At 57.4% G+C, this 15,014-nt stretch overlaps 1 protein-coding gene across 1 annotated transcript in view; it reads right to left on the bottom strand.

Annotated features, from left to right (window-relative positions):
• Positions 1-15,014, bottom strand: part of EXD3 (exonuclease 3'-5' domain containing 3) — a 128,538-nt gene that overhangs the window by 54,985 nt on the left and 58,539 nt on the right. The window contains exons 6-7 of the mRNA XM_017893121.1: positions 3,505-3,558; positions 2,063-2,202 (exon numbers count right to left, since the gene is read on the bottom strand). Coding sequence (XP_017748610.1) covers positions 2,063-2,202; positions 3,505-3,558 — 194 coding nt within the window. The remainder of the gene's footprint in view (positions 1-2,062; positions 2,203-3,504; positions 3,559-15,014) is intronic.

Here is a 15,014-nt window from a genome sequence, read left to right as displayed (position 1 = left end):
GAGGTTGCAGTGAGCCAAGATTGTGCCACCACACTCCAGTCTAGGCAACAGAGGCTTCGTCTCAAAAAAAAAAAATCATTAATTTAAACCAATATCTGCAATGAAATCTAACACTGCAGGGTTTTTCTCACCCTCCCAGTTTCCATGTATATTTCTTTTCTTCCCAATGAGACCCCTGGTTCCCACCTCCATCAATGCATTCACCGTTTTGTTCTATGTCTTTTTTTTTTTTTTTTTAGATGGAATCTTGCTCTGTTGCCCAGGCTGGAGTGCAGTGGCATGATCTCAGCTCATTGCAAGCTCTGCCTCCTGGGTTCACTCCATTCTCCCGCCCCAGCCTCCCAAATAGCTGGGACTACAGGCGCCCGCCACCGTGTCCGGCTAATTTTTTGTATTTTTAGTACAGACAGGGTTTCACCGTGTTAGCCAGGATGGTCTCGATCTCCTGACCTCGTGATTCACCTGCCTTGGCCTCCCAAAGTGCTGGGATTACAGGTGTGAGTCACTGCGGCCGGCCCTGTGTCTTTTTTTTTTTAATGTAATAGGATCGATGGCAACTATGTGCTCACCTGTGCCTGGCCTGGCTCTGTGCATGCCCTGCCTGCTCCCTCTGATGAAAAGTCTTAGCAATGCTTTGAGTCAGGTGGACTCAGCGCCATTGTGTAAATGAGGAAACGAACTCAGAAAGTGGAAGTGACTTGCCCATTGATCTAAGGGAGGACAAGGGGAGGAGGATGGGCCCGGGGTGGCCTGACATCCAAGTCTAAGCCTGTGACTCTCCAGTGAGATGACCCTGGGGCTGTGTGGGGCATGGAGGCCGGGATCTGCCTGCCAGTGGATGGGCCCTGGAGCCTTCACAGACCTTTCAGCTTGCTTCACTCTCGGAGCACCTTGACCAGATACACAGCAGGAAGCCCCCCCCCTCCCAGATGTCATCCCTCATATCACACACACACACGCGCGCGCACATGCACACATGCATAGACATGCACATGCACACCTGCATGCACACACATGTACACGCACACACATATGCACAGACCTGCAGGCACACACACGTACACACACGCATGCATGCACAGACATGCACATGTACACCTGTGGGCACACACACGTACACACACGCATACACATGCATACATACAGACCTGCACAAACATGAACACAATGCATGCACAGATACGCATGCACACACATGCATACACATGCACACCTGCGGGCACACACACGCACATACACACATGTACACAGACACACATACACATACAAACTGCAGGCACACACATACATGCGCACACACGCACACACCACATGCACACACAGAGACACGCACACATACACCTGCAGGCACACACACGTACACATCATATGCATGCATACACACCTGCACAAATATGAACACAATGCACACACAGATATGCATGCACACACACACGCACACCTGCAGGCACACACATACATGCACACACATGCACACACACACCTGCAGGCACACACAAACGTGTGCACACACACATATCACATGCAAACACAGAGACACACACATGCACACACATGCACACCTGCAGGCACACACATGCACATGTGCATACACATGCACACACATGCACACACAGGCACATGGTTTCCCTGAACCCATACAGGCACCATATGGGCTCCTTGTCAGGTGCTGCCTTTTCTCTGTAATTGCTGACAGATGTCACACACCAAGTGCTTCCAAAAACTTTATTAGATGAAAGAACAAAGGAATGAATGAACAAATAAGCAGGATGGTGGCCATGTCTGTATAAGAAGAGCCACTGTGGAGAATTATTTTCATTCTTCTAAGAGCAGTTAACTCTTTTCACTTGGGAGAAGAGGGCTGTGCTGCTGCCAGCCCCAGCCTCTCCTCTCCAGAGGCAGCTGCTCCGGCTGCAGTCACACGGTAGCTGTGACCCAAACACCAGAACCTCCTGCGGAGAGCTCACACCCCACATGCCTGCTGCCCCCTCATACTCCCTTCCCTAACCAGGGCTCCCAGGATGCCATCTGGTGCCAGCTGCCAGTGCCCCATGGGACTCACCTGGCGACGTCCTTGATGTCAAAGTCAGGCTGGCACCAGGAATCCATGAGGGCCAGCAGCCTCCTCTGGAGGTCCGGAAAGCCAGCCACATAGCGCTTCACGAGGGCCACCTTGTCCTGAAGGAGCAGTGGGACGCTCATCTGCAGGGGGACACACGGTCAGGCCACAGCCTCCACCACCTCAGCCAAAACCTGACTCACCTCTAACCCAGAGAGAGCGGCCAAAGTATCAGAACGAAAGGGCCCTGGAGGCCGTCCAGGCCCAGCAGTGCTCGCCCAGCCTGAACTGGCGCTCACACACACCCACCCCAGGCTCCTGGTGGGCTCTGTGGCCATCCCCATCTCCATGATGAAGGCCTGGAGGCCCTAAGAGGCAAGGGGCGCCCTGGGGAAGCTCATTTGTCACCAAATGTGGGGAGGCAGGACCGAGACAAACCACCGGCAGTAGCCCTGGTAGTCCGGAAATGCCTCCTCGTGGCACAGGATACCAGCACTGCTTCCCGAGGAGGACTGCAAGACCCACACACTGTCGGTGCCTTCAGGAGGCCCTGAGGGAGTTCCTGGCTGTGGCGCTGGGCCTTGGGGCACACCAGCCATTCCCTCAGCAAGAACCAGTTCCCTTAGACAAAGCCCCTCAAGGGAGGCTCCTCACCTCCCTTCCCCCACCGCCTCTGCCCCGCAGGTGACTGGCGCCGACTGCATGGGGCCCACCTACCCGCCAGTGCCTTGGGGGACAGTCCTCGGGCAGAATCTGAAGCCCCAAGAGTCCTCTCTGGCCCCAGCTCTTGCAGACCTGGAGTCTGCACCCATCGCCCAGAACACAGCCCTGAAAGCCTTGGTGTAGACACCCCTCCCTCTTTAGGGAGACCAGTATGCATCCTGTCCCCACCTGGCTCTGCCCGAGTGGTGCTCACCCCCCCCACCCCACCCCTGCTTAACCAGCAGGTTCCACCTGCGTCCCTGTGACAGGGACAGATTCCCAGTGTAGAAGCTTGGATCTGCCATCCCTGAAGACACTGTGGGTTTGAGGACTGTGTCATCTGTCCAGAGATTTAGTTAGACAGGTGACTGCTTCCCCCAGCCCACTGCGCAATGGAGATGTGCAGCAGAAGAGGGTCCCAGAAGCACATGGGCTGTGTGTCCTCGAGGCACCTGGTACCCACTCCAGGGAAGGGGTGGCCTCAGCTGCTGTAGGGCGCACACTCAGGGCTTCGGGGCACAGCCAGACACAGGGTGCCTGTATGTGCGGCGGTGTCTGATTTGAGGTCAGCCCACGAGGAGGATGGTGGTTTAGGGGGCTCTCGAGGCCCTCCCTGGCCCCCGATGGCCCTGCTCTCCCCCCTGTGGCTTGGGGAACTCCCCACCTCCACCAAACACTGTTTCTACAGACCTGGGCATTATCCAAGTTTGAACCTAAACAATTTACATGAGAAAGACGTTCACCTTTTCAACATCAAGTTCTGGCTGCAGCTTCAACGTCGTGCCCAGCATGACTGCCTGGCAAACACAAAGGCAGCAGATTACTCAGGGCCTGGGAGGGGGCCAGGCAGCACCACGGTTTGGGGGGCTACCACCCTTTTGCACTGGAGCCTGATCACTGAGGGCGGAGTGCAGGGCCTTTCCGTGTCCAGCCACCTGGCCCTCAGGCTGAGGGACCAGGCCTGGCAGACAAGGCCCCTGTGCTGAGCCAGGCCTCGCATGGGCTGGGACAGGTGGGAGGCCTGGGCTTGGCCTGGATGGGGCAGCAGGGACTCATGGGGGTGCTGGCCACACAGCCTGGGTCCCAGAGCCTTGCTCAGGGATTGCTGATGAGCTGGAGGAAGGATAGGAGGTGGGGTCAGGGCAAGGGGCAAAGCCGTGACCTTCCACATGACCCAACTGCGGGGCCCACAACACAATGGTGCCTGCAGTGGAGGGGCCAAGACCGAGGACTCCCAGCCTCAGCGCACCCTGAGGCCTGGGGGGTCCTAGCCCTTCCCACGAGGCGGGAGACGGGCACCCCGCGAGCACCACAAGGCCACATGGCTGCCATCGGGGCATGGCCGGGCCCTGACCGCCTGCACGTACCGCCGGCCTGAGCTGCTATTAATAATTTCCATAAGCCGCGCTCCCATAACCAGCAAAAATGACCCACGAGAGCAGCCCGCGGAGCATTGGCGCCCTGCCCCCGCGCAGTCCAGAGAAAGGACCAAAATAGCGGCCTGGGAAAGCCTCGAGCCGGGCTTCCAGCCCCGGTGCACAGGGTGGGGGCGCAGGGCCGGGGGCCTTTCCCTGCACAGCGCTGACCCGGCGCCTCCACTGTCTGGCCAGGGTCCAAGAGACTAGGCCTCCACCAGGCCCGCGGGGCGCAGGGGCCGGGGCGGGGAGTCTCAGGGCTGTGGGGAGGGTCGAAGGCCGAGGCGGGGCCTCAGGGCTGTGGGGTGGGGCGCCTGGCCCGGGGAGGAAGTCTCAGGCCTGTGGGGAGGGGCGCAGGGCCGGGGGGAAGGGGTGCAGGGCCCGGGGCTGGGTGCAGGGGAGTCTTAAGAGCTGTGTGGGGAGGGGCGCAGGGCCCGGGGAAGGGTGCAGGTCCGGGCCATGGGGTCTCGAGTCGTGGGGAGGGGCAGCAGGGCCCGGGGGAAGGGGTGCAGGGTCCGGGGAGTGGGGGTCTCAGAGTCGTGGGGAGGGGCGCAGGCCGGCGTCGGGGGTCTCAGGTCGTGGGGAGGGCGCAGGGCCCGGGTGGAGGTCTCAGGCTGTGGGGAGGGGGCAGGGCCCGGGGCGTGGGGGGTCTCAGAGTCGGTGGGGAGGGCGCAGGGCCGGGGCGGTGGGGTTTCAGATCGTGGGAGGGCGCAGGGCCGGGTGTGGGTCTCAGAGTCGTGGGAGGGGCGCAGGGCGGGGTCGTGGGGGTTCAGGGCTGTGGGGAGGGGCGCAGGGCCTTGGGCGTGGGGGTCTCAGAGTCGTGGGGGAGGGGCGCAGGCCCGGGGCAGTGGGGTCTCAGAGTCTGTGGGAGGGGCGCAGGGCCCGGGTGTGGGGGTCTCAAGTCGTGGGGAGGGGGCAGCCGTGTTGAGGGGTCTCAGGGCTGTGGGAGGGGCGCAGGGCCCGGGGCGTGGGTGTCTCAGGGCTGGTTGGGGAGGGGCGCAGGGCCCGGGTGTGGTTCTCAGGGCTGTGGGGAGGGCGCAGGCCCGGGTGTGGGGTCTCAGAGTCGTGGGGGGGGCGAGCCCGGGTGTGGGGTCTCAGGGCTGTGGTAGGCGCAGGAGGGCCCGGGGCGTGGGGTCTCAGAGTCGTGGGAGGGCGCAGCCGGCGTGGCCGTCTCAGAGTCGGTGGGAGGGGCAGGGCCCGGTGTGGGGGTCTCAGAGTCCGTGGGGAGGGGCGCAGGGCCCGGGTGTGGGGTCTTCAGATCGTGGGGAGGGGCGCAGGGCCCGGGGTGTGGGGGTCTCAGATCGTGGGAGGGACCAGGGCCGGCGGGTCTCAGGGCTGTGAGGAGGGATCGCGGGGGCCTGGGCGGGTCTCTAGGCCAAGGGGAAGGGCCTCAGGACCGTGGGAAGGAGGCGCCAGGGGCTGGGGGAGTTGGGCACGGCACCTCACCACATGGGAGGGGTCAGGCCTGGGGAGGTGGGCTCATAGGGCCATGTGCATGGGCGCAGGGCCACCACGTGGGGACCACCTCAGCAGTGACACCACAGCTTCACACAAGGGCTCTGACCTCTTCTGGACTAGGGACCCCCCTGAGAAGCTGCCAGAGCTGGAAGGAGGAGTGCAGGCCTGGACCTTCAGCATGTTCAGAACCACAGGATGGTCACAGCCTGCCCTGGCTCTGCTCCTCCTTGCCCTTGTGAGGCACTGTCAGGTTGCAGCGGGGTGGAGGATGGGGACTGCCCGCCGGTCACGTCCTTGAGACCAGGGGCCCTCAGCAGGTGACCACTGGACCAGGGAGGCTGGGGGGTCACAGCAAGGGGCAGCAGGGCCATCTCCTCACCGCTGCTGGCCCTGCCTCCCGTCTGAGGACAGGACTTCGCGGCAGGTCCCAGCCTCGGCGGGCCCGCCCATCCAGGAACCCCCTTGAGCCCAAGGAAGGAGGGCCCAGGCTTGGGGAGGAGCCTGGGCGGGGCTGGGTGCAGGCTGTGTTCCCCAGCTGGGCCAGCTTCTGCCTCCCGTCCTGCACACTGTGACCCCATAGAGGGGTTCAAGGCTGCCCAGCTCAGCTCTTCTCTTTCTCACAGCCATTCAGAGCCCGGGCTAACAGGTGTCCAGACCTTTCTTTCTAGGCCCGGCAGAGACTCTCTGGGCACCCGGGGCTCTTGAGGCCAGGTGGGCTTTCTGGACATGCAGGGTCCTGGGCCCCAGCCTCTGGTGTCCGGCATTTTGTACCTGGAGCCTGGTTGGAGGCTCTGTGACCTGGCAGTCAGGGGACGGACAAAATGGAGCTCCCTCAACTCCCCACCCTGGAAAGGGCAGCCAGGCTTCCTCATGGGCAGGCCTGGTGACAGGGGTGGAGGGCTGGGGGGGTGGCAAGTAGCAGACCACCCCTTCCAGGGGAAGCTCCTGGCCTGATCCCTGTCTTTCAGGCTTCGGGGGCCTCTGCATGGCTCTTTCATTGTGGTGGTGCCTGGCTTAGAATCTGTGTCTTGGGTCATTTCTGTCATGTACTCCCTGAGAGGATGGTTACAGCTACCCACTGTACACGCCTGGCCACTTGGGAAACTCAGCAGCACAAAAAGGTCACCTGGCCCCAGTCAGGCCCAGGGAGCAGACAGCAGAAGGTGAGGAGGTCGTGGACCCCATTGGGAGAACGAGCCCGGGGCTGGGTGTCATGAGGACAGATGGGGCAAACTTGGGCCCCTCTGCCACCAGGCAGAACCTCCCCGACCTCTGCTGCCAGAGGATGGAAGGCATCCACCAGGAAGAGAGGAGATGAGGCTCGTCCAGCTGGTGGGGTTGGGGTGGGGCCGCAGAAACCTCTAGACAGGCCAAGGAGCTGCTGCTTTCAGGGAAAAAAAAAAAGAAAGAAAAAAGAAAATCCGGAGGGGCTGTGGTGCCAACCATCGGGGAAGGGCATTCCCTGGCTCCCTGGCCCCCCACTCTGAGGGCAGGAAGGCTGGGCAGGTGCCCAGGCTGAAGCGCCGATGGACCCCAAGGCGACAGCCCTGCCTCCACCTCTGCATGGGCCTGGAGCCAAGAGGGCCTTTTTTTTTTTTTTTTTTTTTTTTTTTTTAAAAGCACAGCTATCTTTTTTCCCTTGATAAGCTGTTTAAAAAAATGTAAATAAAATAACTCAGGCGACCAAAAGCAGGCATTCATCCCCGCCAGGGCCAGCCGCTGCCCTCGACATGAAAATATCGCAGCACATTGAGTCGTGAGTCCCGCTTAATCCGAGCGACAGGCACTGAATGCGGCCCCTTTGGCCGGCGCGGCGGTGAAGCAGTGGAGCATGCCATTGCCTTGCGGCTCGGCCCGCTTCCGGGTGACAATGGCTTTCTTCGCCGAAGGGCCTGTGCGGCGACAAGACCCCCTTTGTGTGGGGATTCCCCTTGCTTCGGAGTGCGGAGGGGGGGCGCATTCAGCCGGCCCTCCAGGACAGTCTTTGAACAGGCTCTGTAACAGAAGACGGCCCGAAAACACTAGCTGCCTTTTCTGCCTCCCTGCACTCCCGCAGGCACGGCGCCCATTCCAGCCACATGAGCGGGACCCTCCATCCTGCATTGGTCTCGTGCCCGACCAACTGTGCTTCTTCAGCCACCATGCACTCGCCGCGAGACGACGGCCCCCCCGGGCATGCAGGTCGACCAGTGCTGGGGTGGGCCCGGCCAGGCAGGCCCCCAACGCCCGCGCCCCAGGTTCCAGTGCAACACTTGCTCGTGTATGTGTGGTCGTGCTGAGAAGAGGAATCCGGGGTGCCAGCGGGAGCAGCCTCAGCAGCAGGGTTCCCATGTGGGCAGGCAGTGGGGGTGGTGCCCATCATGCTCCGCCCTGAAGTAAGGGGACCCTGAGAGGGCCAGGGGCGGACCAATGCCCTGAGTGCCGGCCTCCTCATACACGATCAGTGCACCCTGAGCCGAGCACCCCCAGGCCAGGCACCCCCAAGCAGGACACCCCAGGCTTCTTTTTTTTTTTTTTTTTTGAGACGGAGTCTCACTCTGTCGCCTGGGCTGGAGTGCAGTGGCGGGATCTCAGCTCACTGCAAGCTCCGCCTCCCGGGCTCACACCCTTCTCCTGCCTCAGCCTCCCGAGTAGCTGGGACTACAGGCGCCCGCCACCTCGCCCGGCTAGTTTTTTGTATTTTTTAGTAGAGACGGGGTTTCACCGGGTTAGCCAGGATGGTCTCGATCTCCTGACCTCGTGATCCACCCGTCTGGGCCTCCCAAAGTGCTGGGATTACAGGCTTGAGCCACCGCGCCCGGAACCCCTGGCTTCTTTGCTGCACCTCTTGCTGCACCCTGGAATCTGCACTGGGATCTGCAATCTCAGGGCACCGAGAAGTCATGGGGCACCCCTGCACCTGCGGGAACAGCTCAGAGCCACCCCACGCAAGACGGCCGCCTCCCTACCCACTGTAGGCCCCGCCGCTCCCTACTGCTCCACACAAACGCAAGTCACAGCTTGGCCAGGCTCAGGACGACAGGGCTGCGATGCTAGGACCTAGTCTTCCTCTTGGAACCTTCTGGGCTTAAAAGTCAGCCTTGTTCACAAAGGAGACTCAGCAAACCACCATGATTCCAAAAGCTCCACCAATTCTTATCCAGACATCTTTAGCTGCCAACCCCACGCTTCTGCCACACTGCTTAAGACCCGGCCCCGGACAGCAAGGGACCGAAGCCACCTCTCCCGCCAGCAGCCAATGAGGGGTTGGATACTGACCGGACGTATCTCGCACCTGGGTGACTGTGCCAAGGCGTGACTGGTGCCCTGGCCCTGAACCTCATCCTGTGTCCCAGGCGCCGGCACTACCCACACTGGGCCTGTGAGTGGGCACCACTCTGGGGTGCTGTGGGCGGCGGGGCCGGCACCAGCTGCTCCCGCAGCCCCTCTGCTCAGCCCCTCCCAGGAGCGTTTCCTTCCAGGGCGCTCACTGCCATGCTGGGGACTCAGTCAGCCCCAGTGCCCAGGAGGCAAACTCACCCACAAAGGGCAGCCTCCCGGGTGATCCTGTGAAGGTTCCGGAGGGACGGAGGCTAACAGGCATGGTGGGGTGTGGCTTGACCGAAGCTCAGGCCCAGGCCCACCTGGGACCCTGTGAGTGTGAGGGCCCGATGGGTACCGGGAGACACAGGGTTGGCAGGGGAGACCCAGGCCTGGGACCAGGTTGTGCCCTGACGTGTCTGTTGGCTCAGGCAGCCTGAGGGCTCCTAGGACCCGGCACCCCACGTACAGCTGATGGCTGCCCACGGCCGGGTCCTTGATACCCCATGTAGAAAAGAAGCCCCAAACAGCCCCACACAGAGGCGGCCCTGAGCCAGGCACATCCTTGCCCCACCGCCTGAGAAGCCCTTTCCCCGTGGACCCGGCCACGTGGGCCACTCACTTCTCTGAACCTGCCCTCGTGGTGGAGGCGGTGGACGTGCACCAGCAGGCAGCTCCTGTCTGCATCCTGCAGCTGGAAGATGCTGGTCAGCGGTGCCACAAGGCTGGGGGCGCTCTCAGTGAGGACTCGGATCGCTCGGGCCTGCAGCTGCTTCAGCCTCAGGCTGTGCTGGAAGGGCAGGGACCCAGCCTTACCGGACGTAGCACCCAGTGGCTGGGCCGTGGGGCCGAGTGGAGCAGGCTGGGCTTAGGAGGCAGTGCCTGCCACTGTGGCCATGTGTGGGCCATCAGGTGGCCTGCAGGGCTGGGGTATGGGAGGGGCGAGGCTAGTCTCAGCACATGGCTGTCATGGGGCTGAGGATGAAGCCACGGGCTGGGTCTTGGCCACAGCTCCCAGCATCCCCTGCCCTTCCCCAGCTTGCTCAGCAGGCTGCAGAGGCCTGGGCAGGTGGGTGCCAGGTCCACTGTGCTGAGGGGCAGGGACAGGAAGGGAGGTGACTGTCACAGAGCCCACGGGCTCACCTGGGCAGGGCTCGGGCGTGGCTGTGCCTGTAGCCAGCACTGCAGCTGGCGGGAGATCCAGGCCTCCAGGGAGGGGCCCTCTCCCCGCCGGTCCCGGCAGCTCTCCAGCATGTCCAGAAGCCCCGCCAGGGGTCGTCCAGGGCAGCAAAGCCCCGCCAGGCTTCCTCCTGGAGCTGTGGAGACACAAAACCACACTGTCACTTTGTCTTGCACTCAAAGTCTCCTGGCAAGGCCTCCCCATCGCAGAGAGGTTTTAAAATTTAATCCATTCAGAAGGTAACGGTGGCCATTCAGCCACCATCCACCTCCCTGACTTTTCATGCCGCTGAAGAGATTCCGTTCTGGTCCACTGCACCCCAGGCCCCAGGGGCGGTGGTCATTGTCTGCACTAATTATCCCATAAAGACAGAGGGCCTGCTCTCCAGGCAGACAGAGGGCCGCTGGCCTGGGAGGCGACCGCAGCCCGAGCCACAGGTTCACAAGTCACTTTACCTGTGGCCCTCTCGGGACATGGGCCTGACCTGCCCTCAGTAGGCAAAAGAAACTGAAAGGCAAGAACCAAAACCCAAAATGAAAATGCCTTTTATGTACTTTTCTATCCCTGACCCACAGGAGATTTGGGAAACGGGTAAGAGGTGGACAAAGAGAAGCAAAGTGTCTGTTTTGGTCTCTGGCTTCCAGAAGATTCTAAAGCAAGTCGGCCCTTGCTGCTGCGGGCAGCCTCGGTGGCACCATCCTCTGTGGATGCCCGCAAGCGATTCAGCTGCTATTTGCTTCAAACCACAACGACTGCTTGCAGGTCATTCCGCAGGTGGAATCCTAAGAGCTAAAGGGGTGGCCAGGTTCACAGCTCAGCACTCGGGACAGAGTGCAGCAGCTGACACCCTACCCTGAAGCCCACGGCCACGCAGGTGGGCAAGAGGGAGAGTTCCCAGCTGCTGGCGCCAGCCACGGGATGCACCCCAGAGGCCCAGGGAGGCTGCAAGCCGAAAGTGTGGGCCGTGCTGTTCTCGTCCCTGCGATGTGGACGGTGTGCTCCCCACGGAGCTCCAGGAGCAACATCCTCAGGCTGCCACACAGCTTTTTTTTTTTTTGTCAAAATATGGAACACTTCACGAATTTGCGTGTCATCCTTGCGCAGGGGCCATGCTAATCTTCTCTGTATCGTTCCAATTTTAGTATATGTGCTGCCGAAGCGAGCACTGCCACACAGCTTTGAAAGCACCGTGCTCCGGAGATTTGGCAAGCTTACTGAAACGAAAGGCACACTTCGGCTCCCACCACCTGACAGCTCTCCCCACAAACACCTGGGAACAGCCGTGGACACACGCAGGTGAGTGCGTGAGGAGACCTCAGCACCGTCCAGGAGGGTGTGACACCCACAGGGGCAGGAGGCAAGGCTGGAAAGTCGAGACCCTCCAAAGGATGCCCCTTGGGGAAAGTGGCCAGAGAGGGTGAAAGGCAGCTTGTCTGTCCCTCTGGACTCTGGGACGAAACGGAAAGTCACCCTGAAACAAAGCCTTAGCGTCTCATGCATCTGGAACTTGAAGGTGCTCCAGGAACTTAAAAAAAAATAAAATAAAATAAATAAATAAATAAATAGATAACAGGAGACTATTATGAACAACTTCAAGCCAGTAAGTTTGACAACTTAGATAAAATGGACAAATTCCTTGAAAGACAAAAACAACCAAACTTATTCAAAAAGACATAGGCAATCTGAATAGTCCTATTTTAAGGAAATGGGTTTTCAGTTAGAAGTAATGCCAAATGCACACAGTTTTCCCAGAAAATTGAAAGGCAAGGAAATAATTCCAAGCTCATTCTATCAGGCAAGCATTTTTCTGATACCAAAAGTAAACATATATTACAAGAAAAGACAGTAACAGACCAAGATCCCTCATGGACATGGATGTAAACATTCCTAACAAAATTTAAGCAAATGGAATAAAATTACCCCAAAGATAATACATAATGGCCAAGTGAGTCTATCCCAAAATTAACTGATCAAAAGAAAACCATGTGTTCATCTCAATAGAAAAGTCATTTTATAAATTCCAGCATATACTTCTGATAAAATTCTAAACAAACTAAGCATAGAAAGGAATTTCCTCATTTTCTTTTCTTTTTTTTTTTTTTTTTTTTTTGATAGAGTCTCACTCCCCCCCTGGAGTGCGCTGGTGCAGTCACAGCTTACTGCAGCCTCGACCTCTTGGGCTCAAGTGATCTGCCCCACCTTGGCCTCCCAAAATGTTGGGATTCCAGGTGTGAACCACTGTGCTCGGCCCCTTTGCCTATTTTAATTTGGGTTGTTCATTTTCTTACTGCTGAGTTTTGAGAGATCTTTGTATATTTTGGATAACAGTCCTTTATCCCACATCTTTTTCAGATATTTTCTCCCAGTCTGTTGGTGTCTTCTCACTCTGTTGTCGTTGTTTTGAGATGGAGTTTCACTCCTGAAGCCCAGGCTGGAGTGCAATGGCATGATCTGGGCTCACTGCAATCTCTGCCTCCTAGGTTCAAGCGATTCTCCTGCCTTAGCCTCCTGAGTAGCTGGGATTATAGGCATGAGACACCACACCCAGCTAATTTTTGTATTTTTAGTAGAGATGGGATTTCACCATGTTGGCCAGGCTGTTCTCAAACTTCTGACCTCACGTGATCTGCCTGCCTCAGCCTCCCAAAGTGGCTGAGATTATAGGTGTGAGCCACTGTATCCAACCATGGTGCAATTTCTGTCTTAAATGTTTGAAAAATTCACTACTGAAACCATTTGGGTTCTAATAAAGTTTTCTCTGTGATAAAGATTTAAACTGTAGATTTAATTTGCTTAATAGATATATAGGACTATTTAAATGTTCTATTTTTTCTAGTGTTAGTTTTGGTAAATTGTATTTTTCAAGAATTTGGTCTATTACATCTAAATGGTCAAGTATATTTGCATTAAGTTGCAAACAATATCCCCTTACGACCACTTTAATATCTATAGGGTCTGTAACAATGTCCCCCCTTTCATTCCTGATGTTGATCACTCACATTTTTATCTCTTTCTTTCTTAGCATCCCTTGATGATCTATGTCTGAATCAGTTACTTTATGGAGAGTTGCAATATGGTGATTTTTAATTTTGTCCTTCCTTTTTCATGTTAGCTGAAAGATGTTGTAAAGAAGAGCTTTCCTCCCTACTTTCCTTGGGCATCACTGTGGACTCGTGGACTTTTAAAAGTCAAGGTGTTCTACTCCATTACCATTGTCATTTCTGTGCTCAGTCTGTTCTCTGAAAAGCCCTTGCTTCTTTCAGTGAAGAATGGCATTTGGTGCTGAGCTGGCAGCCAGGCATGCCCATTGCTATGGGGCTATGCTATGGGGGCATTGCTATGCCCATTGCCATTGCATCCAGGCCCTTTCAGAGCACAGAGCTAGGAAACATTTTAAAAATCATTACTTTAGGGAAGGTGCGGTGGTTCATGCCTGTAATCCCAGCACTTTGGGAGGCTGAGGCGGGTGGATCACCTGAGGTCAGGGGTTCGGGACCAGCCTGGCCAACATCGTGGAACCCTGTCTCTACTAAAAATACAAAAATTAGCTGGGTGTGTTGGTGCATGCCTGCAATCCCAGTTACTTGGGAGGCTGAGACAGAAGAATCACTTGAACCCGGGAGGCAGAGGTTGCAGTGAGCCAAGATTGTGCCACCACACTCCAGTCTAGGCAACAGAGGCTTCGTCTCAAAAAAAAAAATCATTAATTTAAACCAATATCTGCAATGAAATCTAACACTGCAGGGTTTTCTCACCCTCCCAGTTTCCATGTATATTTCTTTTCTTCCCAATGAGACCCCTGGTTCCCACCTCCATCAATGCATTCACCGTTTTGTTCTGTCTTTTTTTTTTTTTTTTTAGATGGAATCTTGCTCTGTTGCCCAGGCTGGAGTGCAGTGGCATGATCTCAGCTCATTGCAAGCTCTGCCTCCTGGGTTCACTCCATTCTCCCGCCCCAGCCTCCCAAATAGCTGGGACTACAGGCGCCCGCCACCGTGTCCGGCTAATTTTTTGTATTTTAGTACAGACAGGGTTTCACCGTGTTAGCCAGGATGGTCTCGATCTCCTGACCTCGTGATTCACCTGCCTTGGCCTCCCAAAGTGCTGGGATTACAGGTGTGAGTCACTGCGGCCGGCCCTGTGTCTTTTTTTTTTTAATGTAATAGGATCGATGGCAACTATGTGCTCACCTGTGCCTGGCCTGGCTCTGTGCATGCCCTGCCTGCTCCCTCTGATGAAAAGTCTTAGCAATGCTTTGAGTCAGGTGGACTCAGCGCCATTGTGTAAATGAGGAAACGAACTCAGAAAGTGGAAGTGACTTGCCCATTGATCTAAGGGAGGACAAGGGGAGGAGGATGGGCCCGGGGTGGCCTGACATCCAAGTCTAAGCCTGTGACTCTCCAGTGAGATGACCCTGGGGCTGTGTGGGGCATGGAGGCCGGGATCTGCCTGCCAGTGGATGGGCCCTGGAGCCTTCACAGACCTTTCAGCTTGCTTCACTCTCGGAGCACCTTGACCAGATACACAGCAGGAAGCCCCCCCCCTCCCAGATGTCATCCCTCATATCACACACACACACGCGCGCGCACATGCACACATGCATAGACATGCACATGCACACCTGCATGCACACACATGTACACGCACACACATATGCACAGACCTGCAGGCACACACACGTACACACACGCATGCATGCACAGACATGCACATGTACACCTGTGGGCACACACACGTACACACACGCATACACATGCATACATACAGACCTGCACAAACATGAACACAATGCATGCACAGATACGCATGCACACACATGCATACACATGCACACCTGCGGGCACACACACGCACATACACACATGTACACAGACACACATCCACCTACAAACCGCAGGCA

This window comes from Rhinopithecus bieti, unplaced genomic scaffold (assembly GCF_001698545.2).
Source record: "Rhinopithecus bieti isolate Rb0 unplaced genomic scaffold, ASM169854v2 scaffold_23276, whole genome shotgun sequence".
Lineage (NCBI taxonomy): Eukaryota > Metazoa > Chordata > Mammalia > Primates > Cercopithecidae > Rhinopithecus > Rhinopithecus bieti.
This window is presented reverse-complemented; position numbering and strand designations above follow the sequence as displayed.